This window comes from Emydura macquarii, unplaced genomic scaffold, assembly GCF_026122565.2.
Source record: "Emydura macquarii macquarii isolate MOO-44397 ecotype Brisbane River unplaced genomic scaffold, CSIRO-AGI_Emac_v2 contig_71, whole genome shotgun sequence".
Taxonomy (NCBI): Eukaryota; Metazoa; Chordata; order Testudines; family Chelidae; genus Emydura; species Emydura macquarii.
The window spans coordinates 4468920-4495926 of record NW_027130208.1 but is presented as its reverse complement, the minus strand read 5'-3'; the positions used below and the strand labels follow the sequence as shown (position 1 = coordinate 4495926).

The 27007-nt window shown below is 45.3% G+C and overlaps 1 protein-coding gene across 1 annotated transcript in view; it reads right to left on the bottom strand.

Moving 5' to 3' along the window:
- SYNPR (synaptoporin) overlaps positions 1-11956 on the bottom strand; it is a 149858-nt gene extending 137902 nt beyond the window's left edge. The window contains exons 1-2 of the mRNA XM_067541613.1: positions 11644-11956; positions 11480-11545 (exon numbers count right to left, since the gene is read on the bottom strand). Coding sequence (XP_067397714.1) covers positions 11480-11545; positions 11644-11661 — 84 coding nt within the window. The 5' untranslated portion in view covers positions 11662-11956. The remainder of the gene's footprint in view (positions 1-11479; positions 11546-11643) is intronic.
- Positions 11957-27007: the final 15051 nt, after the last annotated feature.

Sequence of the window (27007 nt, the reverse complement as noted above, 5' to 3'; positions counted from 1 at the left end):
AAGCCCCGGTACAGTGTGTGTGTGGGGTAAAGGTTTCCTTCACAAGTTGCTCTCACTTACACCCCGGACGTGTTCATGTCAGCTGTTGGTGGGAGAAGCAATACCCCGTGGAAGCATTTCTGCACTCCGAAGTGTGAATGACAGTGATAAAAACACGTTCACACATTAGCGCCCCGAGCCTGCACAGCCTTTACTGTCACGTCAGAGTCTTAGCCAGACTTCTGTCTGCGTTCAAGAGCCCACCCCACGTCCGGCATAGACTTTAATTAAAGCGAACACGAAGACAAAGGCAAAAGAACAAACATCAAGAATCAACAGTGACCCTTGTGCTGCTGGGTGCAGAGGAGAATAAACGCGGGTGGAGAGTCAGATGGATTTACGGCCCCATCACTGAAGCAAACCACATCTAATGGCTAAAGCTGGCTAATGGGGAACCACCAACCAAAGGGAAAAAGTGCGTCCATGCCCTTGTTTGTTGTGCTTATTTATGATGCCTGGTTCACTAAACACTTCCCTACTCTGCCACTGATCTACTGTGTGATTTTGGCTTAGTCACTTGTGTCTCGGTCATTCAATGCCCCAACTGTATAATGGGGATAATAAAGAGACAAGGTGAGTGAGGGAATATCTTTTATTGGACCAACTGCTGTTGGTGGGAGAGAAGTTTTTGAGCTTACAAAGAGCTCTTCTCCATACAAGCTCGAAAGCTTGTCTCGCACCAACAGTAGTTGGTCCAGTAAAAGGGATCCCCTCACCCACCTTGACTCTCTCTTATCCTGGGACCAATAAAGCCACAGCGACCCTGCGGACCACAATGGAGATAATGGCACTTTCTGTCCTTTGTAAAGCATTTCCAAGCCGAAGGATGAATCAAGCACTGTGTAACCGGCCAGTCAAAGTGAGTCCCATGTACAGATGATGTGTGGGTGTGTTTTCACCCCCAGCTTCTTAAACGCCAGCCGTAGAAGCTGATGCTCGTTGCTGCAGAGGGCCCTGGTTCAATCCCTGTTCCCGGATAAGACGGCATCCGTCATAAACAAAACTTCAACATTTTTATTTTGCTATTCTATTTTCTCCATTTTTTAAAAATATTCAAAACATCAGATCTCCATCTCCGAGTTTTGGTTGTGCGAGAGGATGCTTCAGCAGGTTGGAGGCACGAGGGCAACGTCACGTGACTTCCCTGCACACCGAGAGTGCACTTTGAACCCAGCGCCTTCAGTACTGGAAGCACAGGCCATTACCCCTTGAACTAAAGAACACACTCCCTGCAGTAGAAGCACCAGCAGTTTCCTAACCCTCTGATATGAACAGGCCAATAAAGGGGACAGACAGAAACCTACATTCCTTTAGTGCAACACCACACTATGATACCACAGACCGAAACCTGAACCACAATTTCCCAGTCCTCCTCTAGAACCAAGGAGTTGTGTAGTCAGACTGTTTGGAACCCACTGTTTTGAATGTGCATTTTAATTAGAGACCTCAGCAACTCCAGTTCCCAAACAGTTGAGAGAAAAACTCTCTCTGAATGATTCAGCAGCCGCCCAGTCTCAGTTGGGGGCTGAGAAGGCAATGGCAGCTCCATTCAATACCTATAGATGAAATGAGCCCACTCCATTTCCTTTTTTTCCTCTACTGAAAACCAGGAAGCTGGGACAGAATATCGCAGATATTTCTGAAGTTAAAAACCAGGAGAAAATAAACTTTGGAAAAGAACTTTTGAGGCCAACTTGTAAAGGAGCAGAAAAGGACACGGACACGGACACACACACACACACACACACACACACACACACACACACACACACACACACACACACACACACACACACACACACACACACACACACACACACACACACACACACACACACACACCCCCCCCACTTCATTTGCCGTTCACCTTTCAGCCAAAGAGTTTTAAACCTGTCTGATGCATTCTATCATATACGGCTGGGAGGAGGGGGAAATGCATAATATTTAGTGTCTGCTGCTAGAACTGCTCCTGTGTCTTCCCACCCAACTTCCATACCCCATGTGCAGTTCTGCTGCCACTGCCAGATGTCACACCAGAGGGGCCGTGCTCTGTCTGAGCCCTGTGCTCCTGGAAACACTAGGGTTGTTGGCTGTGTCAGAACATAAAGCACAATACATTTCCTGGACTATTACAACTTGGACTCAGAGTATGCTACCACTGCATGTGCATAATTAGCTAGGGCAATAAGAGTGCCATCTGTCAGCCACCTACAATCATAAGAAAACAACAGAGAGGAAGGTTGCCTTATTGGTTTCCAGGAGGCATAACACAAGTTAATGACCTATGTGGACTGGAAAGGAAGATGAACACACTTGGAGGGTATTTATTTTGTAGTGAGCTAGACACGATAAGGCTTGGTTCCATCAGTAGAACAGTAGATGCAGATTCCCCAGAGCACAAACCCACCTCAAGCCAGGAATGTAGCGGCACAAGCTGCTCACCATCTCTCATCCCACCAGACGTCGTTACGAGAGTGCACAACAAAAAGAGATACCGTGTAGATGTCGATAATTAGGTAACAGATGAGGTGCCAGCAGAAAGCACTCAAGAATATGCAGCATTGCTCATAGGTTTCGTAGGCTCAATCATAGTAGGGATGCATTCCAAATGGCACCCAGTGTGCAGCTCTTTACATGTAGCTGTTAATACCAGGGTGCAAAGTTGACTGAGCTAGGACAGCAAAGGACAAGGTGAAGGCATCTGGCAAATCTTCCGATACAGCACGTTTCCCGACTAGCTTTCCACTGGACAAGACAACAGTGGTCTTCCTGCTACCTTCCAGCTCAGAGATGCCTGCTCCCCTGGATGCTAGGGGGTGCACTCTCCTACATCCCGGTTGTGAGTCAAGAACTATATGCCTGCTTTAGCGCCTTATGGCACTAAAAAGAGACTATGGAAAAAATCAGTATGTAACAAACACATACAGACAAATATTGGGTCCCATCAGATACCCAATTGCTGCACAGCAGTGTGAGAAGATCTGAGCTGCATTTTATCATTTCAAACCACAGAAATGCTGGATTTGCATCATCCAAGGAATTTCACATAAAGGCAAAGCATTAACATTAGCAGAAACGAAGGCTAGAAGGCCAATACAATATAACCAATTTTGTTTGTTTGTTTGTTTGTTTGAAGTTCAAAAATCCACTGAAGTGCCACTCTAGATCTTCCTCTCAGGTATGAAAGATCTCAAGGATTTTAGACAGGATTCTTCTCTTTGTGAAATTTGGGGGGAATCTCCCCACCTCAATACTTTGCTTTCATGTATTTCTAAATGAATATTCTACCTGCATGTCTGCAGCACTTTCTGGTATTTCTCATGCAATAAAGATTAAGTTGACAGGCCAGCAGTTTCTCAGGGCAGTCATTTCCAATTTATTCTAACATTGGTTCTGGAATTGTACACTTTTTGTCTTCTGAAACGGTGCATGAATTTAGTGAGATCTTTATGTTCCACAGATTTCTGCTCTGACATTTTGGTATTTAACCTGGAGCATTAGACCATGTTGTTCTAGAGATATGGGGCCCAATTCCCCTTTCACATACACTGGACATTCCACCATTGACTTACACCAGTATACCATAAGCACCTTCTCAGGTACCTGGTGGGCTTGCTATTCTTCAATTTGTTTAATATGGTACCTAGGACAGCACGTACACTGAACAATGTGAGCACGCAACTATTAAACTCTGCCTTGGAAAACTATGTGCGCTAGGGTGCAGGCACCTCCAAGCACATGCTCAAATGGGTCTTTGTGCACGCACACAACTAGGATTCTGATTTGTGTACATCTCAGACACTCAGTTGTACATGCACAGATATACATGGGCTGATAATGAACAAACAGCATACAGTTCGTTATTTATACCTCTTGTACCTCTCCGGAACAACTTCCTTAGTTGAATGTGGCCTATTGCCAAATTTGTTGCAACAGAATATTTTGCATCACAACTAGAGCCATTGAAAAATCCATAATTATACGCACTCTCAGCACTTTCTTAAAGAAGGGGGAGTGGGGGGGAGGTCCCAGCCATTCTGGTTAAGAAAAGTACAATCTTGTAACCGTGAAAAAGCTTCTTCTGACAAAATGGTGCCCAGAATGGCCATAAGAGTAAATCATGCAGATGTAATGAAGCAACAACTTCCAGTCTGCCTGTGTTCAATACTCTCGTTTCTCCCCCCAAAAAACCATGCTGTCACCGTAGCAACTATGTCACATTTTGCAATACATATGCCATTCTTAACAAAACACCTTAAAAGCCAGCACACCCGCACAGCGTGTTGTGTGAACTTTTGTACTTTTTGCAGTAATTTTAGACTACTGGAAAATAAAAATATATGAGTTGTATGCACCCTTGTTTAGCAGTTACTTGACTGACCAAACAGAAGGTGGCTGCGTCGTATTTTATGTATTGCTTTGCAGTCCTGTTAGGACATTTAACTGCCTCTGTTTGATGCAAAAGGGGAAAAGCTGCATTTGCATAAGTGTGGAAATGAATGTTAGGATTCCCACAGTCCTGTACCTGGGAGAGTATCACGTGCTTCTTGCACCACCACGTGATTACTACAGCAAAAAGTGACTAGAGGGTTCCTTTCTCTGTGACAGATGTACAAACAGTGGCTGGGGAAATGATGCCTTCTCTTTGGATTGCTAGGCCACTGCACAAAAGATGTTAACATAACCAAAGTTACCAGGGCCTTCAAGTCAGGGATCTAGAACTCAGGTTTCAAATACTACTGGTAACAGTAGGAGACTGCTCTGTGAGCAAAGCTTCTCTTACTTCCCAGCCTTCCCCGCCTTTTGTGCAGGATCTGCATGGTCACAGATGTCAATTTGCAAGGCTTTTTACGCAGTGGCTGAAATTTACAAGAAAGAAATGGCTGAAGTACCTCCCTGACATAAATGTGCAAGACTACTTCTGATACATATTACTGTAGTGTACGCCTAATGGCACAGCTTTCTGTTCCCATGCCTCTTCATGCTCCTTTGAAAGTCAAAGCATTTTTGTTCTTCCCTTCACAGACTCTTGACTTGCATATATAATAAACGTTTAGCATTAATCAGTCTCTCTTCTCAGCCCCTATTTTGAATGCTTGGAACATTCACGCAGACACATCGTGATAATGCCAGCTTTTCTTCCAGCAAAAAGAAACCTCACCAAAAACAGATCTCACCAGTTTCAAAGACAAACTCCTACTGAATGAAGCTGGAACCACATAACTCCAAGGAGTTTCCTATTTCGCACAGCACAGTTTCTTGGCTCTGGGGTTATGACACACACTGAGATGTGGAAGACTCTCCCCCAAAAATATACTTCATCCTGGACCTGAGAGGAAGATGAAAACTGATATGCCCCTTCAAAAAATTCACCACCAGCTCTATTTGTGAAGTTATCAGGAGTCACCAGGAAGCACTATTATAGCTGGGTTGGCTAGTTCTGTTATTCAAGGCAGGGAGTTAGCTATTCGAAGAAATGCTTATTCTCGGCTGTGATGCATTTCTTTTTAGATGCAGAGTATATCACCATATCTTCCTTAGTCTTTATTTGACTGAATATTTCCTTAGGTATGGTTGCTGCCTACAGGTTATATCTACAAAAGCAAGAAGAACATAGCAAACTCTAGCAGACTGTTTGTCTTTGGTCCTCCCGTTACGTTTTTTCCTGTTGGAAGCTGAGGGTCGTATTTTGACTCTCTGGCGAACACTATCAAAAACCATTCCAAACATTTTGTAGCTTGAGACAGAGAGAAGTACAGTAGACAACTGTGCTCTCCACTGATGAAAGCACTTTAAGTTCCCATCTCAAGACAGAGGAAATAACAAAGCAAATAGTGAAGGGAAAAGGCATCTGTATCCAGAGAATTTTAATTTTAAAGTCGCTGAAGGAATTAAATCAATACTGTCTCTGTCAACCGTATTTTGTGTTTAGCATTGAATTAATTACTTAAAAGGCAACCATTCAGACCAAAAATCACATGCCTTCACATTTTGTTTAAGTCATCATCATAAAAAAAAGCATCTGAAAGTTACTGTTACAAAATGAGCCTGGACAAAATAGGTTTAACAGAAACTTTCAGACGAGAAAAAACTAGCACAGCTTTTACTGGCCAGGTCTGAGTAAAGTCCCACTTTTTTGCTTCATGTTAATACACAGACTGTGTCAACATGTACAGTACTGCCAGCCCCACATGTTCGAAAATCATGAGATTATCATAGAAAAGAGATTATGTCAGTAATGGATTTGCACTTCTTTTATTTGTCTTCTGGTGTTTGAGCCTTGAGGGTGTGTGTCTTCAAGTTTTTCTCTGCCTCCATGAGGGCTAGAAATGTACTTTTTTTTTTTAATTGAAAGTTGAGAGTCTCATATAATCACATGACTCCAGGAGCTGAGGATTTAAGAAAAACACTAAATATCCTGAGAGTTGGCGACCCTGCAGTGTGTTCTTATTGCTTTTACCTCCTTTACCCCAATCCTGTCTATGGATTGTAACATTTTGTCGCATCTTGTGTTAATTTATTTGTGTAACAATTTGTTGCATCATGTGTTAACTTAGATTCTGAACTCCTCAGGGAGTAGACTGTCTTTCTATGTATTTTCACACCACCTAGTATCATAGGGTCCCAATTCTAAATGGAGGATCTGGCTACTAGCCCTGCTCAAATAATAAAAAGAATGCATGTGGTAGTTTCTACCTGCAGGTCACTGGGGTCCTGGTTTAAGTTTCAGGTGAGGTTGTACGCATGAGTCACAGCACCAATAGCAGGACTAAGTCTGTTCTTGGGGCCTGGTCCCACAAGAAGCTGAGTGCATGGTGCAAGACGTCCAGTGTGCTTAAAACCTGTTGATGTTAAATGGACTTGTCGTTTCACCTTTAACGGTATATATAAAGCTTCTGTAAAATAACTCATGATTTGAGAGTTTCCGCTGCAGATGGTGACATCATAAAGACAGTGCTGTCTAAATAGCTACAGCAGAGGACTACTAGAACAATCAGGCTCAGTTCACAGCTCTGCCAGTGACCCTCCGTGTGACCTTTGTCAAGTCATTTAAGCATTCTATGCTTCTATTCACCAATGGCCTGGATAAAACTCTCAGTACTTTTTCCTGATGCTTTACAGTCCCCATGGCATGATGGCATGCTGACTGTAAGAAATCAACCAGTTAAGGATGTTTAGGGGCAGAGTGGGTCATGCGACTGTCACATAGTTATATTAAAAGACCATACAAGGTTTCATATTTACATTTAAAACTGCACTTTGTAACACTGGAAAACCAGGAGCCAGCTCATGCCAAGGTCCCCAGGCCTCGCTTGGATATTGACAAACACATCATTGGAATCAGTTGGGCCCACCTGCGTACCAGGATTGTTACAACAGGTATTAGAATTATAAAAATGTGCTCAGTTCAGACATGATTGAATGCTTGTAAACGGCTTCCTGTATTCATCTCACTTACGACATCTGTACCCCACATTACAAGGTAGTATGTGAGCATTTGCACTGTAAGCCTCTGTAACGGTGTAAATCACCAGACGGGAAAGTGGCATGAATTAGTGTGAAATGCTGGCTTCCAACAGAAGGCGTTAGGTCCTGCCCAACAGAGAAGAGCCATCAACACCAGACCAACTACTGTGGAACATTAAAAGATCTTAAGTTCATTAAGCGTTCTAATGTCCAAATGCAAATTGTCTCATCAAAAAAAAAAAAAAAAGACCTAGTGGTAAATTTTTAGAACGTTACAGTGCCGGCAGATTAAAGTCACAAATGCATACCCATTCATGTGTACATTGCAGGGTTTTCTGTCACTCATTAACAGGCTGTAAAAATAGCAATTAATTCACCACTGACGTAGCTGCATCATTGACATCGTGGGGAGGTGGGTTTATGTGCTGAGCACTTTGGAAATCTAGCCTTATGATTTGTCCTTTAGTGTAAATGACGTAGTCCCTCCCTGGGGAAAACATCACCTGCTTACACCAGGCTTTTTTGCCAAAAATGGCCCCACTGTTGTTGACATACTCATGTAGAAAGAGCTCTAGGTAGCCAGGTCTTGTCTTTATCCTGGTCAGATCAGGAAGGTACTTCACACTTTCTCTACACTAGGGCTCTCCTTGGTGAAGCTGAACTGGTGGGAAAACTCAGAAATAAGCCTAGTATCGACAAGGCCAACCGGGCACTTGGTTCTCCAGGCTTGAGAGTTTACTACATAGGTTTTAACAACAACAAAAAGAACATAAATGTGGTTACCAAGGCAATCATAGCACTTTGGGCTGCTAAATCTGCAACAATTTCACTGTTTTGCATCTCTGCAATTTATCCAGGATTTTGGGTGTAGATATTAAAAATGATACTTTGATCTATCAACAAAAGTATGAGCCAATCTATAAAAATGTCAAGGAAGTACTTCACTTTTGAGGGTGAAACTCTGCATGTGCTGTCGCGTATGATAGCGGAAAAGCAGAAATCCTTCCAGACTTAGCTAACATTAAGGAAGCACTTTGGAACACTACTCATGACTGCAAAACTAGTGGGATTATGATACCACAAAAGATGAACAAATGACAGGGGTTGTGATTTGCTGGTCAGATGACTTAAAACTCTATTTTCAGTCTATTTCTTTAAATAAAAACACACCTCCTTAGCTAGTCTGAGCAACATTTGGGAGAAAAGGATGTTTTTGTCTAAGATTCCAAGGGCCTGTTCAATTCAGTGGTGAGAAAGCTCACCACACACATTGAACATGTCTGATTTAGCAAAACCAGGAAAGAACAGACTTGACGTTCCTAATATTGTTAAGGTTAAAAAAAACCACAAAACAGGAAAAAGCTTTGTGGTTGCTTAAAAAAAAAGTTTAGGCCTGATTCATACATCATAAACAAGCAAAAACAAGGCGCCAGAAAATTCTTCAAATTTTCTTCTGAAATCTTAAAAAAAAAAAATACTTTAAAGTTTAATTTATTGCATTAAAATTCCATAATCTGTAACACACAACACCTCCTTATAGGCTGTTACTACAAAGTCCTGAAAAACTCATCACTGCTAACAAGAGCAGCTTTGATCAATTCCACTGTGGTTAGCACTTTTTGCATAAAACAAAAATCACTCACAGGCCATTTAACTCCCCAAAATGAAACAGCTGTAAATCCAGCAATTAGTGCAGTAATTTGACTGTTCTGATCAAGTGCACCAAGGCCTGAGTAGCTGCTGAGGAACTGGCGAGCCGTCACAGGATTTGCAGGAGTGTTTTTTTGTTTTGTTTTTTGAATTAAGATGGTGAACAAATGAGTGAGCAGAAGAGGTGGGGGGAAAGGGAATGCAGAAGCACTGGAAGGAGAGTAGGGCGAAAGGACGGCAAGGGGAGATGAAGAGAGGAGAAAGGTTGGGGAGAAATAAAAGGCGAACTGGGTAAAACAGAAAAATGGGTCACATCTGCAAGGTTTTTTAAAATCTCCCACGCTCTTTTAGAAATCGGACACTTTTAGTTTCACATACTCACACGTATTTTGGACAGTCATTTCCCAGCGCCTCTGGCATTTTAGCAAAATAGTTACAGCGTGCTCACTCTCAATGCATAAGGTTCCCCTAGTTCAACGTGCTTCAACAGAGTCAAGAGGGGTCTCTCCAGAACACACACAAGCTGGCAAGTATACAGGGTGCTGGGCAAGGAGTTCCACCCCCATGAGCACCAGAGCTTTTATAGGTCTGTGCTGGCTGGTTTGTCCTAGAAAATCAAGTCCACTCTTTAGTCATGGCACGAATACAACACACGGAGCAGCAGTGCCGGCTTCCACTCATTGCCCAAAGAGTCTAATGGTCTGGGAGGAATCAGCTCCTGACGCTGGGGGGACCCAGTTTCCAGACCAAGCTGGACTTTACTTGGAATCTTTACAGAGACTGACAAGAAAGGTGTGATGTGGACACTTGTCCAGAAGAAACTAAACTAAGAACCTCACCTCATTTCCCACAGGCCTCCCGACAGCCACCAGAGGATAGTCATTTGGTCACCACCACCAGGGAAGCTCTACGGTTTACAAGTGACCAACCTTTCCAGGTCACAGCTACAGGAAGCTTTCAAAAGACATCACCACAGTTGAAAGCACTAAATGCGTCGCATTGTTTATCCTCTGACAGGCCCACATTAGCTGTATTCAAAATGGGGGAAGGAGTGACATGACAACAGTGACACACAACCCCCTGCATCACATTGAATACCCGTCGGGCAGGAGAAAACACCTTTTCCTTAAAAATGCCACAAGCCAATTGATGCAGGCAGGACTCCCCGACACCCGCCATGCAAAATCTGGTGTTAAAAGTGCCACAGAACACCAGGAGATCCACACGTAAGAGACACTCTGCTCTGTAGACTCATTGCAGAACAAAATAACATGAATCCCTATTCTTACAATACTTTAAAATGCTGTGCTCACAGAGGCTACACAGAATGTTCAATCTGAATATAGAAACGCATGGGACAGGAGAACAGACCCCTCCCGACAAGACCAGCATAACACAGCCTGTTAACATACACACACATGTATGGATGGATCTTACATCATTTACCAGCCACTCAGAGTTAGGAGAACGTGATTAATCCTACATGACAGGCTCTGAACTTTCCCTTCAGATAGTTTCTCCTCCTCCTTCAGACCTACTGGCAATGGGTGTCATTTGACCTGCAGATTTCACTCCGAATAACGATCACAGACACAGCGGCTGGCTGTTAACTCGTTATCTGCCTCCGCCGCCGCTCAGCCCAGAGACCAATTTGCTAAATGCATAACAAGGGCTTTGTTTATTATTATGATTAAAGGCGAGAACGGGGCAGGAACACAACCCAGTTCTCTCCCCCCTCCTATTTGTGCCCAGACATCTGAGAACAGACTCTGGGAAGCCAAAGAGGGAAGCCACACGGGAGGGGGCTAGAATGCAAAAACTTTGCAGCCCGGCTGGCCGGGGGAAGCTCGCTGGGAGGGCGGAAGGCCCCTGTTCCCTTTCCCCTTCCCCCATCTCCCCCCTTGCACCCAGCCCTTGCACCCCTTTCCTGGGCTGGCTGCGAGGGGCGGGCGAGCATGTGCCCTGTGTTTACACGCTCGGAGAGGCTCTGCCTGCCCCCTGCGCGCTCCAGGGTGACCGGGGGAGGCGATCCCCAGGCTGTGTCCCCCCGAGAGAGAAGGGCTGCGGCACCCGCACCCCACCGCGCCCTGCAGACCAGCCGGAGCCCCCCAGGCATTGCGCTCCGGGCGGGCGGGGCTCGGAGCTAGCCGGCCGCCCCCCGGGCACGTCTCCAGCTCTCCAAACCCGGCTCGCCGCGCACTGCGCCGCGCTGGGGCTTCTCCAGCAGAGGGGACCGTCCCCCACCCCGGGCCAGCCACGACGCCGGGCCCCTGCGAGACCTCCCGGGCCGCCCCCCCCCCCAGCCGGCTGCCCCCCGACTTACCCATTCCAGCACCCGCAGGAAAGCCAGCGGCTCCTTCACCGCCCGGAAAGTGCCGGTGGAGGCGAGCTGCGGGGGGGAAGCAGACACAAGAGGGGGTCATGCAGCGGGCAGAGCCGGCCCCGGCCCCCCAGCCCCAGCCCCGCGCCCCGCTGCGCCCCCGGTACCTGGTTCACCGCCTCCATCGCTGCCCCGGCTGCGCGCCCCGGGGGAAGCCAGCCAGGAGCCGGGGCCGGAGCTGGCCGCTGCGCGCAGCCCTGCCTGCCTGCACACAGCGCCGCGCCCCGCCAGGCACTGGCGGCTGGCACAGGCGAGCCGGGAGCGCGGGGCGGAGGCGAGGGAAGGAGGGAGCCCGGGCGGGGGGATGGCCGGGCTCGCCAGGCGCCGCCGTCTGCCGCCTCCCCGCCCGCCGTGCGCCCTGCCCGCCGCGCCCCGGAGCCGCTGCGCCCCGCGCTGGGCAGGCAGGGTCAGGAGGGGCCGGCGCGGGGAGATGGGGGAGCGGGGGGGACCCAGGAGCAGAGATGGGGGGTCAAGGGGCGAGGAGCAGAGATTGGGGGGGGGACCCAGAGAGCAGAGATGGGGGGTCAGGGGGCGAGGAGCAGAGATTGGGGAGCGGGGTGGACCCAGGAGCAGAGATGGGGGGTTCAGGGGGCGAGGAGCAGAGATTGGGGAGCGGGGGGACCCAGAGAGCAGAGATGGGGGGTCAGGGGGCGAGGAGCAGAGATTGGGGAGCGGGGGGACCCAGGAGCAGAGATGGGGGGTCAGAGGGTGAGGAGCAGAGATTGGGGAGGGGGGGGACCCAGGAGCAGAGATGGGGGGTCAGGGGGTGAGGAGCAGAGATTGGGGAGCGGGGGGACCCAGGAGCAGAGATGGGGGTTCAGGGGGAGAGGAGCAGAGACTGGGGAGGGGGGACCCAGGAGCAGAGATGGGGGGTCAGGGAGTGAGAAACTCACATGGCAGCTGAGGGGGTGAAGGAGCCAAGATGGGGAGCAGGGGAGTCAGGGTGGAGAGGTGAGCTCGGGCTGGGAGGGAGCCAGGTGATGTAGCCGTCTGTGGGGTGCAGGGATAGGCCCCCACAGGGCCAGAGGGGCTAAGGGGAGCCCTAGAGGTTGGGGCATGAGGGGATGGGATGCAGGGACTAGCTGACATCGGCTCAGGCCACACGCTGGAGCTGGGAAGGGGGCGAACGCGCTGGTGGCTCTGACATCTGGGGGGCGGAGGAGACTTCCAGTCAGATGGTGAAGCGCTGCCACGTTCAAGGGGACCCAGAGGGAAACTGCATTGAAGATGCTGGCCGGACCTTGGAGCTCTGAGACATTTGTGAGCTTCCTTTTCAATCCCCTGTGCTTCAAAAAAAAAAAAAAACAACCCCATCACAAACTGACCCATCTATTAAACCCCATGGAGTTTGCCAAAAAGACATGGAACCCCTGTCATGCAAACACAGTGGGCTTAGTCACCTTGAGTTCAATGGCCACATAAATCACCATTCCCCAGACATAGAGCAGGCTGAAAGTTTTTATTCAGAATTCTTTTTTCTTTCTTTTTTTTTTTTTTTTTTTTTTTTACAAACATTTTCACAAACATTTTCAGGGATTTTTTTTATTTTTAATATTCCAATTTTTTTGGTTTGGCAAAACAACCCTCCCATTTTTAAAAGATGTTTCTTCAGTTGTTTTTCCTCCCCCTTCAGTCTGCTGCACAGGCGTTTTTACTTGCATAGGGAGAAAAGGGAAAGGGGGCAGAGAGGTAAAAGGAGGAGGAGGAGGAAGGGAAAAGGGAGAGAAAAAGCCAAGTGAAAAGAAATCTTTCAGTGATTTTTGTGAGAAAATCTGAAAAAATGTAATTCTTTGTGTGGAAAATTTTCAAGAAAAAGTGTTTCCAAATCTTTCCCAAAACATATTTAGTATTTTTCCACCATCTCTCTCCATCGGTGTTAAAATCATCAACTAACCTACTCCCCTAACACACACCATTTGACATTTAAAAAATAAGATGCAAGGTAATTCCTCACTCTATAACACATTCTACATTAAACCCTCTGAAACATAAGTTTATGTGGCAACCGAAATGTTATGCCATCCTACCAGTTTCAGAAACTCACATTTCCTTGACAGCAGAACAGTGTTTTCTAACATACAATGACATGGTTTTGGCATCATTTTGTGACATATTCTTAATATAGCATTGCCATAGCCTTGTGCAGAGAGCATTTCCCTTTTGTCTTGCCTCATTTACATCATCCTCTCTCAGGGACAGAGTTTAATTTCCTTCCAACATCAAAACATCACAATGGGAGCTTTGTGATGGAATTATGTCCTGCAAGAGTGAAGGATGAAGAGAAGATGTGTGGGGAAAAAAACCATCCTGTTACATAACCGCACATGCGAGGCAGCTAGAATTTCCCACTTTAGGCCCCAATTCAGCAAACATTGATGCACATGCTTTATTTTCCTATCAGAAATGGTTTCACTAGTCATGATGGTGAGGGTAAGCACATTCAGTGTTTGCTCCATCTGGGCCTTACGCACATCTGTTGGTCCTAACATTTGCATTTTTGAAATACCTGAAACTGTTACTCCACAGAAGGAACTAATCATACACAATAGTTGTACAGTCTAGATCTGTAAAAATATATACAGAAATTGCACTAAAAATATGGTTTTGTAAAGTCTAGGAATCAAGAACAGTTTAACTAGGGAAAACGGAATTGCTCAGAGCTTAATGGTAATTTTTCATGGACTCTTTCCTCTAAAGGTCACCGATTTATATCTGATCCGGATCTGTAGCAAGCAAGAGAGATGGGAAATAAAATCATCATAATTTTTTTTTTCAAATGCAAAATAATTTTTACACCCAACTTAAAATTTTAATGAAAACTTTTCATTTGGGTTGAAATTTTCCATTTTTTCAATGAACAGTGGAAAGCCTATATATCTATATAGACATATATTTACCTCTTCTGTTCTTTTTTTCTAGGAAAAAAGGAAGAGAGCCTGTGTGTGAGAGGTTAAAAACTGAAAAAGATTTGAGTTTTAATAAAAAAATCGAAAATCCACAGAATCTTTTAATGAAACTGAATTTGTTTTATTCAAAATTTTTAATGGAAAATATATAGCATTTTCAACTGGCTCTAGTGATGGGATGTCAGATGATAGCTGTTTGGTGGCATGGGTGAAATAAATTACTGGGTTTAAGCCAAACCACGCCATCACAACAGGACATTCTTTATTGGCAGTTTCAGTATGGCTGAAAAGCAACGAAAGCACAGAGACATACAAATTACTGTGCCGTGCGGATGCACCTAATAACATTTGTAGTTCATGGTAATTTTATGCTATTTCAACACTGAGCCATCTCATGTTCAGATCTCTCTGGGATGGAAATCCTCAGATAAACATGGCACCAATGGACCAGCCTGGTTTTAGATCCAGAGCTCAATGTCTGCTCTATCTTTTATTGGCTATTGGCATATTCTGCCATATTGAAGCACAAATGCTTTTTTTTTTTTTTTTGGCTTTCACAGCTGCTGCCTTTACATGCAAAACCTTAGACATCTTGGTAGTAGAAATGTCTCCCTGGCTTCGAAGCTCCCCATTTAAATCATACTCTACAAATGACTTCAAGTTCAAGAAACAGAGACTCAGGTCATTTGATACTACACACAAAACATTCTCAAGCCTGTGTTCAAACAAGCAGATGTGCTAGGTCTGCAATTGGAAACACTGAAGAGGAGAATAAGAATATAAAGACTAAAATTAGGTTTGTGCTAAATTATATTCCACTGCATTTTTACACCTGTAATGACTCTGCTTTGCAAAATGAATGCAGAAGAGGTGCAATTATAAATCTTTGTGATGAATAGTACAGAGACTAAAGAGGTCAAAATAGTGTTCCATAGGGATGAAACCTTCACTAGGTCATCAAAACAGTGGCGCACACTTCTCAAAGATTACATTCACAAATACCGGGATAAAAATTATCCTTCTCCACCTTTCTCGTTCAACCAATTCGCTCGCTCACTCCGCCACAAAACAGGGCAGTAAAAACTGCCAGTGGCAGCCCCTGGGCATGGAAAAACACAATCAGGTCATTGTTTTCTTATCTCTGTTTCTTCTTTGAGTAAGAAGTCAAGGTACATTCAAAGTGGCAGAAATGTTAATATGAGAGCTTTAAAAGTTAAACATGTCAACTTAAGAACCATGGACTTGTTTGTGTAGGCAAAAATAGTGACCATCCCCATCTACAGAGCTTCTCAGGCATGTCCTCTTGAATGTCAGATGGAAGAAAACCCAATTTCTGAAAACTGATTCAGGAAGGAGACCATCCCTGATTAATGCCGTTCTTAGACAATCTAACAGATGGTCAAACAGGTCAAGAGAGCCCCTCTTGTCAACACTCAGTGATGGATGGCTCCCACATTCCCACCATGGCATGGTTTCCTTCTGCAGCTTTATTTCTTCCATAGGACTGCCCCGAAAGGGAGGCAAAAGGGGCCACCAAACCAAGGGGTGCTCCTGCCCAGCCAAACCTATGTGGTGCTGCAACGCCACCCACCAGGCCATAACGCCCAGAGTGGGAAGCCAGGCCCAGCTCTCTGGGACAGCAGCTGCTGCTTCAGGGTGTGAGACGTGCAGGCTCACTCTTCAACAGTCCTGGCCTCCCATCAGTTGTAATTCTTTTGGAAGGGGACCTCATTTTCAAACGTTGCCTCGGGGCCCTCAAAAACTTCTGCGCGGCTCTGACCTCAGGAATAGATGTTCTAGATCCCCACATGTCTTGACTTCCCCTGCCTGCCCCCATGGCGTGTGTATTGCTAGCAACCCCTTTCTCTTCAGCAATGCAGAAGAGAGGCACGCTAGGGTGGCTGCAAAGGGAAGGCAAGGCACACAGGTGTTGCCGGTAGAAGCTTATAAAGACTAGAAGACTGAGGGTATGTCCACACTGCCGGAGCTGCATTGGGCTCCATGGATCGATGCAGCCGGATCGATTGAGCGGGCAGTGGAAACCCGCACAATCGATCCAGGAAGCGTTCTCCGGCCCACACAATAAATCCACACTCCCCCTGAAAAGAGTAACACTGCATTGACCGGAGGGTGTTTCCCGTTGACGCATCACAGCGGTGACATCGCGGTAAGGGACCGTTAGTAAGTCGACAGGAGATACGCAAGCTACAGCACGTCGCTTGCAGATCTCCCGTCGACGGCCGCTGGGGCTTGTGACAGAACTGTCCCTCACGGAGAGGGTTAGCCAGTCGGCAGGGAAATAGCGGGAGCCTGAATAAAGGCCTGTTAAAGTCTTTCAGGGCTGGGTCGAGCGTGGGAGCAGAACTTTGGCAGCGGCCTGCTCCAGCGTTAGAAGACTTCGCCTGGAATTGGAGTTAGCTTCAGAACCTGGCCTAGGCAGAGGCCTTTTCTAAGCCTGAAAGGCCGATTTCAGCCTGGAGACATGGCAGAGAGGTGCACCAGCCTGAGAAGGTTTTCTTAACCTGGACAAAGGCTTGTTCTAACGTACTTTACCGGGGATCTATATTGTATTGACGTTCCAAAGGGAATTTTGGTAACATTAAAACATCATTTTTGGGCCTAACGTTGAAAGTAGCGTATGTATATTTTTCCTCTATATTTTACATGATCCTGAGGTAACTCTTCTGCTTTTTTTTGCCTTCCCAGTATTCTTGTGTTTCCAGTTTTGAATCTATGACCCAAAGTTCACACGCGCTTGATTGCTGTGTGACGGGGCAATCACATCAGTGATCGCCATCCGTAGCAGCACTGCACCGCAAGAGACTGGCACTGGGGGAGACCAGATGGTTTGTAGCACGTTTAAGCTAATGGTGGGTGTGACACCAGGACGGTGTTGGGGGCAGTTGTGTGTGGGTATGGGGTCTGACACGCACATTTGGGGAGCCGGATGGTGCTCAGCACACCAGATGGCTCTATTGTAGACTAGGCCTCAGTCTCATGCTCCCCTCATCAATCTTTTCAGGATCCGTACTGGTGAGGATTATTTTGCCCCTTGTGGGTCTCAGTCATCAAATTTGTGCACATTATATTATCGCTTGGCAGATACCCAAGAGGGAAATGAGGGTTTTGTTGGTTTTTTTTAAAAAAAAGCTATATGTCTAGGAGCGATCAGAAGTGATTAGATTAAAATATTTCTCTGTGGCATGTTCTGCCTCAGCAATAGACGTATCTTAACCTTCACCTCATGCCCCAGCAATGACGAGATACCTTCCGACCGTGTCCGAGCCACAAGAGCTAGAGACGGATTCATAGATCCTAAGGCGAGCACAGACCATTGGGATTGTATAACCCAGGACATCAAACTTCCCTCACCTACTTCCTGGAAAGAGGCCACTTAGCTCACTCACCCATCTGACTGTCTTTGTGGATTGTTTCTATGGCTGTGTTCTGTCCGATTGACGAGTCTATTCCCAAATCTACCTGCAACCACACGCAAACATCAGCTTCTGGGGCAAATATGAATTCCTGCTCAAGGAACCAAACGAGGCACCTGAGGTGTTAGAGGAGCTTTGGTGGAGACTTCAGTTCCGGTGGTCCCACCCTTTCAGTGGTTCACTTTGACCTCATCATAGAGCTCTGCTTCATGACAAGGAGGGGCCTCACCCCAGCTCCTGTGTCTACCCCACGCAGTGCAATGAGGCAGCTTTGGGCCCTCCGTGCCCATGGTTCAGATGGGTGGCAGGATAAGTCCTCGATGATTCTAGCACTCTCGTTGCAATGCAAGAAAAACTCACGGGAAGAGACTTTGACCTCTCGTTCTGTGGGAGCTGGTTAGATGGTGGAAGTGACACTCTCAGCCGTGGGGGGCGGGGGTCTAGTCTGTAGCCTTTCTTCATGGATGACCCTCCTCGTGCTGTGAGAGGAAAGAGAACAGGGTACAGGTCCCCATGACATGAGTAGACACTCTAGCTCAACCAGAAGTTGTTGGGCTTGATGGCTGAATCGCTGCATGGGGTTCTCCGGCCTGTGTTACGCAGGTCAGCCTCGATGATCAGAATGTCTCTCCTGGGCTTAACACCCATGACTGTATGAAGTAGGAATAGCTGCCCCAGTATTTGTTTCAAGCATCAGTAAAGATACAATGGCTCCAGAACAACTTCAGAGGGTTTTCTCTGGATGCCATGATTGCTAAGGCCAAATATAAGTACCTCCATACAAAACTGGAAGTGCTTTTGGCAGCAACTCTTGGCTGAGGCAGGTCAGAGAGAGTCATTCTTAGTAGACTTTTGGAAAATTATTTGATGAGCTGCCAACAGTCACACATTTTTATTCAGTGTGTGTAACATGCACATACCCGCGTAAAATAGAAGGTGTCCAACTATCCTGGAGACAATCTGCAACAGGAAATTTACTAATACCTAAAAGACATCCTGCAAGTATTGAAATAGGCAGAGGCAGTCTTGCTGAAATACCTCTACAAAAAACAAAATCAACCAAAAAATAAAGCCAAAAGACCACCCACAATACAGATCTGGTAGAAAACCATTGCTGGGTCGTTGCTCAGACATAGTCAAGTATCTCTGCATTTGAATAATTCTCAGTAAAGTGTTGTTTTCCAAGAGAGTGCTCTATGCATATAAAATGGGGTCAAATGGAGACATTAACTGCCTTCAAGAGCAAGGGCACCTGATGAAGTAAAGTATTGCAGCATGACAGCTACAACTTAGAACTAGGAACAGCTGGAATCTAGAGACAAATGTCGGAAAAAAGGACAAACAGTTATTTCATGAATGAGTGGTTAGAATTCAAATGGGTTAAATGACAATTGTTTTGGAAGAGAGAAGGGAAATGCATCTTTAACCTGTGGCATTTGCGATGCTGGCAGCTCTGGAAACTAAGGCATTTAATTTTCCAAATTGCATTCAGTATATCTTCTTTTAAGTAACAGTGCAAGGCAGTCAGATTTCACAAGATGTCTCTTCATTCTGTTTCAAGATGTATATGCAGGCAAATCTCATTGTTACAAGAGTCTAAAGAGGATACCCAAAGCACTTCTAAAATTGAGGGCAGATGCCATTATTTGCTATTTGCCTAAGGGATACAGAGTTATTTTGGTTAACAAGGAGTTGATTGTAAGCTCTTTGGAGCAGAGACTGTCTTTTTGTTGTGTTTGTACAGCACTCATCACAAAAGGGTCCTGGTTCATGACTCAGGCTCTAGGCACCATAATATAAACAAGCAGTAAAATCAGCATTTGAACCACGCCTGGGTTCACAAACTCTCAGCAAACATTTTCAAAGTTATACAGCAAAATTTACATATTTTCTTATAGCATGGAATACAGACATTGCAGTTGAGATTAATGCAGCAATTTGGAGCATTTCATAGAGTCTAAACACAAAATACATTCTTATAAGGCTAACACCGCATTTGAACAAAACTAACATATAGCTGAACTGGTCTGGTCTGCAGCTATAAGTTTGTCAGTTTTTTGCTCACACCTGCAGCCTGGACAAGAGCTGGCAGCTGGCCCACCAGCATCATAAATAGTCTCCAGATTTCTGCTACCTTTCTTCTTCCAGCTGCATAGGAAAACCTAGGATAGCCATATCAGTTTTCCTTTGGTACCTCAGTTTACAGTTCGGGTGAAATGAAGTGGAAAGTGACACAATAAATCATTTTTCAAAATCCAAAGAAGGCTTGCTTGAAGCTCAGTTTTGGGCAAAGCTTCAGGTCAGTTTCTTTTTTTAATTCAATCTCTTTGCTCTTCCCTATTAAAAAGCCAACCCCTTGAATAGATCAATCACATCTTTTTCGATATTCGTTTCCGGAGTATAGCATTCCAGTACTTTAAACAAGAGCATTCTGTAATTAGTAAATTTCGCTAATTTAGCTAAAGAAATACCCCTTGACTACTTAAAAGCAAAAATTAATGCTACTATTTCTTGTTAGTAAATTGGGCTAAGTTTCAAAACAAGCAATCACAATACCACTGTATAATTATCACTTAGCAAAGCCAAATGCTGGAAACACAATGCATTGCTGCTAATCAAATCCCTTCATTAAAGGCACTGGAATATAACTGACCACCAGCCATATTTAAATTCGGTTAGGTCTGCATATCAGAATTCAAAAAGCAAGATCAGTGTGTTTGGGCAAGCACCATGTAAACTCCGGGAACACAGACAGTCACATTCTCTTTCATTCCACGTTTGTTCTCTGAAATCTAAAAGGGACTGTCAAGACAGGTAGCCTCAAATGTGACCTACTTTTCTTTTTTTAATCTCTTAGCGAAAGCAAAAGTTTAAACGCTATGTTGTCCTTACAGAAAGAAGAGACTATGAGTTTCAGCAGACTAGCACCGAGAGGCAGTAGATCTGCTTTTGCGTGCGAGGAAGCAAAGAATGGCGCCGAGCCCCGTACAAATGTACAAGAGGCTGGAGAGTGCATAGACCTTGTCTTCCCTTGCACTTGAGCAGAGACCACAGGTATCCTCTCAGTCCTTGCTCACTGGAGACGAAACACAACCTCGGGCAGGAAATCAGCGTAAGGCCTTTGGCTCTACCTAATCCTTGAGGCTGTGATCCTGCAGGGAGCTCTGTATGGTGGGAGCTGAACCCATAGGTTGTCAACAGAGCTTGTTGTGGGATTTGGGTTTAGGTGGTCGTAATCCTTTGCACGGGGCTGAATTTAATTTTGGGACTCAGACTGAACACTAGAAACCCCACAGGAGCACGGCCGCAACCTCACCCTTTGCTCCCAACTCTATCGACGGACACCACAACAGTCACCGCAATGGACTTATTAAAGGAATCAGCCACAGAAACTGCTACACACACTCCCCTCAGCACCCTAAGAGGCAGTTGTCTGGTCTCCCAAGCTGCTACCAGGGTAATCCACCTCTGCCACTCCTCCCGTCTCTGGTTTAACGCCAAGATCCAGCCCTAAGATCAGGACTATGCTACTTTTAAACCTGCCAGCACTAGCAACAAAGTGAGAAAACACACAAATCCCTTGGAGGCCTTTTTGTGAAACTATTTTCCAAACTGTTGCTTATTCTGTGTCGTGCAGCGGCACACGGCATCTGGCAAGGAATTATCGTTTAGGAATCTGTTCTTCACTATCTGGACAGGCAGACATCGGTGGCCAAAATTCAGCACTCTGTTACACTCAGGCAACCCTGAGTCCAGCGTGATTCCATTGGTGTAAAAGCAAAATTGATGGCCCAGAGCTTAGAGTAGTAACCTGGGACTTGGGAGACCTGATTCAATTCCCTGCTCCTCTGCAGGACCTTGAGCCAGTTACTGGGGCTCAGATATTTTCCTGTCTGTTGTGAAAGTAGATTGTGAGGAGCTCAGATACGTCAGTAATGAAGACCAGAGCAGCACTTACGATAGGCAGGTAGAAAGAATTTGGAAGCTGCCGTTGAGTTCTGCCGTCCCCAATATCTAACTCTCAAATATAGCAATTAGCTTCTTTTCAAGTGGTATGGGGTAGCGCAGAAAATGGACGGGGAAGTGGAAGAATCATGGATCCGGGGAGGTAAGGTTTCAAATAACTTGACAGGCATGATGGGCATCTCCCCACTGTTGCCTTGTCTGTATGCAATTAGTTATGAGACTATGCTTCTATTTCTCATGCATCAACTAGTTTTCCAGCCGCATTCACAAGCCTGGGGTTTCACTGAGTAACTAGATGCTGTATATCTTCAAGTATTGGCAAGTGGCTCTGCTTGATTTAACTTCAGATCCCACTCACAGTCTGAATAACTTGCCAGTTCATCTAGAGGTCAGATCATCAGCAGTGCCTCAGAATTGAAGACCTATCTATCATGGGAAGGATTACTTAACCGAGAGATGGCTGCTAAAAAATAACACGAGACGTTCTTTTCCATATTAATTAGCATGGCATTTCATTCCCTCTGAACTTCTCATCCTAACTGCCCTTCCCTTCACTATGACTAAAGCTATGAGCCACTCAGCTACAGGAGATGAACACTTCATTAATTTACATTGTGCGTTTTTCAACTGGAGTCTGGCAATCAACTAACAGGAGGAGGATGGTCTTGGGGATAATGCACTGGGCTGGCACTCAGGTGCTCTGGGTTCCATTCCTGGATATGCTACTGTCTGTGTGACCTTTGGTAAATCGCTTTACCTGTGTCTCCATTTCCCTATGAGTAAAAATAGGGATCTACTACTTGGTTTTGTCATTTAAACTGTCTTGCCTATTTAGTTTGTAAACTCTGGGGCAGGGACTGTCTCATATTGTTTGCACAGTGCCTAGCACTCTGGAAGCTTGACTAGTCTTTAGGTGTTGCTGTAATTCAAATAAATCTCTTTGAAAGCCATGCACATGGCTTTGTCATTTGTATACTGGGTGGAAATATTTTTCTGAAGGAAAGAAAACATCCATTCTAAGAATCCCAGTAGAATAGCGTGTAGCAAGATGTGACAAGCAGCAGCACACATTAAGATTAGTCCATGGTAGCAAGAAAGAGAGACAGCTTGCTTTTTTCTTTGCAAATCATATTAAGAGCAAGGAACCCTCAACAGACCAAGATGTAAAAAAAAGGGGGTAGAACACTCACATATCTTCCCCTGTTAGTGGTTTTAAATGAAGGTGAGATTCTTGCTAAGAGGAAAAAAGGTATAAACAAAGGAAGACTGATCTAATACAGATCTAGTTGGTGCTCTTAGCACAAACTTCAGAAGGCTTATGGATGGGGTGTGTGTGTCTAGCTTTACCTCACTCCTCCTTAGTTATCTAAATTCAGCCAAAGCAGACTAGATGCTTTTGGTCATTGGTCTGCAGTAGGAGGTATTTGCGATATTGTGATCCAACACTGCCCCTGGCCCGCATTTGTGCTTTGCCACAGCGCCATGTGGTGCACGGGTTCACAAATCCTTCCCAAACTCAGCTGTCGTTTCACACAGTGTCGTTCTCGTAACTAAGGAAACGAGAATGGAATTCAAGTTGGGAAAACGCTGAGGTGCGAAAGGGTGAGAGAGACAGCCTGAACTGCTCTGTGAATGGGACTCGGGGCACCCCTGTCCAGTAATCCTTGGAAACTAAAGGGCAAAACAATCCTCTCCAATTTCTCCACTGACAAAGGGGACAGAAAGAGGAAAACCTGTTCCTTTTGCCCAAGCTTCGGCAAAGGGAGGAAATTTGAGCCCCCATCACTCCTCTCAACTTGTTGGAAACCCTTTGTGCCAAAAGAGGCTCCAAGCTTGGAAGGCAGCCAGCATCTCTTGTTGGCACAAAGGGCTTCCAATTATCTCACTCCAAACCTGCAGGTGTAAAGCAACGCCAACCCCAGCAGCATTATTATTGCTGCTCTGCTGGCAAGAGGCTCCAGCCCATACCAGGGCTCCATTGTACTAGGTGTGCACACACACAGTCAGACAACCCCTCCCCGTAAGAGCTTATAACTGAAATAGACAATGCAAAAGGTGGGCAAATGGCATTCCGATTGCTCCCGTTTTACAGGGGGAGGGGTGAGGAACCCAAGGTCACACAGGGAAAGAACCCAGATCTCTCACATGCCGAGCCCATGCCTTGCCCACAAAGCTGTCCTTCCCCTCCAAACCCCTATCATGGTAAGAGAAAGTCTTTACTCTGAATTAGTCTCTTGGTTCCATTAAGCTGAGTCAATAAAACCTTGGTGTTGGAGTCTAGTGGGTGCCCATAGAAGCTTTTTTTATTAAAAAATAACATAAGGAGAACAAACCCATGTATTTAACTTTTACTTGCCAAATGATCACCGGATATTTGTAGCAGGCTCATTAGAGGATGATTAGTGAACTAATCACACACCACAGGACTGGAACACCCTATCTGGAATTCAGCTAGATGGAAAATTCAGCTCCAGGACTCAAAACAGTCTGCAAAAGCCATTTCCTGTCAGTGTGAGCTCATCAGTGGACAGTCATTTGTTTACCCAGATTGGAAATGGCTTCCGTGATTTATTTTGAACAGCCTCATTCCCAGACTTTGAAGAAAAAAAGGATCTTCCCTTGGATCCCATCTAGCTGCTGGGGGAAGCCAGGGTGGTTATGCAGAGCAGATCAGCTGAAGTGAAAGCCAGAGAAGGATGATTCAATGAAGCAAGAGATAATAATACAAAGCTTAAAGGTGAGAGAAGAGACAGCAGGGAGACGAATGGACCAGAGACTAGGAAGGTAGCCAGAGGGAGACAGGAGCTTGGACTCAGGAAAAAGGCTCAGCCTAGAGATTGTAGGTGCAGCCACAATTAAAAGATACAAATGAGCTTCAAAATGGAGGATGGAGTTTTATAAAGGAAGCTCCGCCCACAGACAGGGTCACGCCTATTAGGGGCAGCATTAGGGATTCTATATATAGCTCTGGGGAGGGGGCAGTCTGGGGTTTGGCATGGTATGGGGGAAGAGGGGAGAACAGAGGGGTAGGTTAGGGGAAGCTAATTTTTAGAGTAGGGGCCATGAATCTAAAGCGTTGTCATTTTGGAGGGGGCTGTTTTCTGAGCTATTGATTGTGTACCAATTATTTAAGAATTCCCAATCGATGCTTTCAGGTTTAGCAGCTTATTATGCCAAGATCGTGCCCCATCTTATTAGAATTTCTGTCCAGCTGGGAACCCCAATGTGTGTGGTTGGAACACTCACACTTCAGAAAAGCCTTCTGACTTTGCAGTAGTTTTATTAACGCTGCTAGCAAAGTTACAAACACTTCAACCCAGCAAGGTAAAGAGAATATGGCAGATGTGTCTGAGGCTCCATATACTCCCTCCTTCCCTTTCTCAAGGACTCATTATCTCCAGTGGTCACCCTCCTGGCATATCCCAAGGCACAGGCAGGATACAAGGTTACTAGGCCTTTTACTTCAAGCTTATTAGCCTGTATGTCAATTAGTTACCATGGCACTGTTGTGGCCAGATATCTGCTGATGTTCCTAACTCAAAATATCCCAAGCTGGCCCAAACTAGCATTTTATGGTTACCTGTCAGCTGTTCACTCCTTACAGCATTCTATCTTGTGATATCTTACCATTTAGGGTTACTCCTGGTTCAGACTTTAGGCCTGGTTTAGCTAAACTATTGTCTTACAGGCTTTGTAGGCTCCTTACATTACTATATTCACTTATTCCCATGCCTTAGCTAGCAAATACTGATACCTATAGACCACAGGTGGGCAAAGAGGTGGAGATGAAATATATCTGGACCTCCCAAGTGTCTCTCATTTTAGTCCCAGTTGTATCCATTTCCCACAAATTTGATATCACCAGAAATCCTTTACCTCAGAAACAAAAACTCACAGAACTGAGGGCTCTAGAAATGAACACTAGCAGATGGAACCCCACAGCATTTTAATTTTTCCTGCATGAATTTTTTTCTCATTCTGGGTCTTTGCCGCCCCCATTGCCTCCCATATTTGGGCCCTGGCTTGTTGGGAGGTATGAAAAACACCACACCTTCTCTAGACCTGGGCGGCATCTGGAGGAAGGGAATTCTGATTCTAAAAGTCCCTGAAAGCTTGCAAAAACACCTCCAGGATTTTCAGGCTCATAAAAAAGCTGGTGGCTACTGCTGTTCTCACAGCTTCCAGGAGCTGGGGAAGACCTAGCATAGAAAGAAACCACTAAAACAGCATCTAGTTTAGACACCAGCATTCGGGTGGGCCTGTGGAGATGAGAAAGGAGAGAAAGATTCCCTTCCCCTGGTCTTAGTCAGCAAGATATAACACAACACTTAAAATCCTTGCAGGAGGGAGAACCTTCTAGGGCAGGCTGCTTTTAATGGATAAGAGATCATTTCCACTAGTCAATACGCAGAAGCCGGTACAAAGATCTGCAAGGCAGCTGCTTAGTGTGATGCTGATCTTAAGAGCTACAAAGGGAATTCTATGTGTTTACACAGAGCTGCCAGTGATGCTCTGCTCCCCAGATTTCCACACGCCTTGGCGTCTCTTTAGTTGAGGCTGCCAGCTGTGAAGTGTGCAAATGTTCATGGAAGATTAAAATAAGCCCACCACACTCATCTGTACTAACCACAATATCTCCTAAGGGGACAGGCTAGCACAACAAGATGCAATGCTACCAAGCACCTGCTGCTTGTGACGAGCTGTTGAAAGCAACAATTTGTCCACATGAGATTAATTCAGCTAAAAATTAATGTAAATATCAACACCCTTTTTCTGGTCTTGAACCTTTTATTCTACTTGTTAAGAAAGGGAATCTCAGTCCCTTAACAAAAGACATTCTACTAATGGCCGCTATAGGAAACTTAGACACTTGAGGATTCTCCTACAGAGGCTGTTTCCTTTTCATGTTTCGATGAGCGAATCTCATTTTGAAATACTGTCTTTTGTGCAGACTGTTCGAATCATGGTTGCATTTTGCAACAAACGTCTGAGGCTTTTTCTCAAGATGTAGAAACAATAGCATTGTTCTACTTTCTTTCCACTTGTAGGCAAATGGAGCTTTCTTATTTCCCCATTATAGTCTGTCTTTTGAACAGTGTATTAATGTCATGGCAAAGTCTTTTAGGAAGAATCTGGATTTGGGACTCTTTCAATATGTACAAATT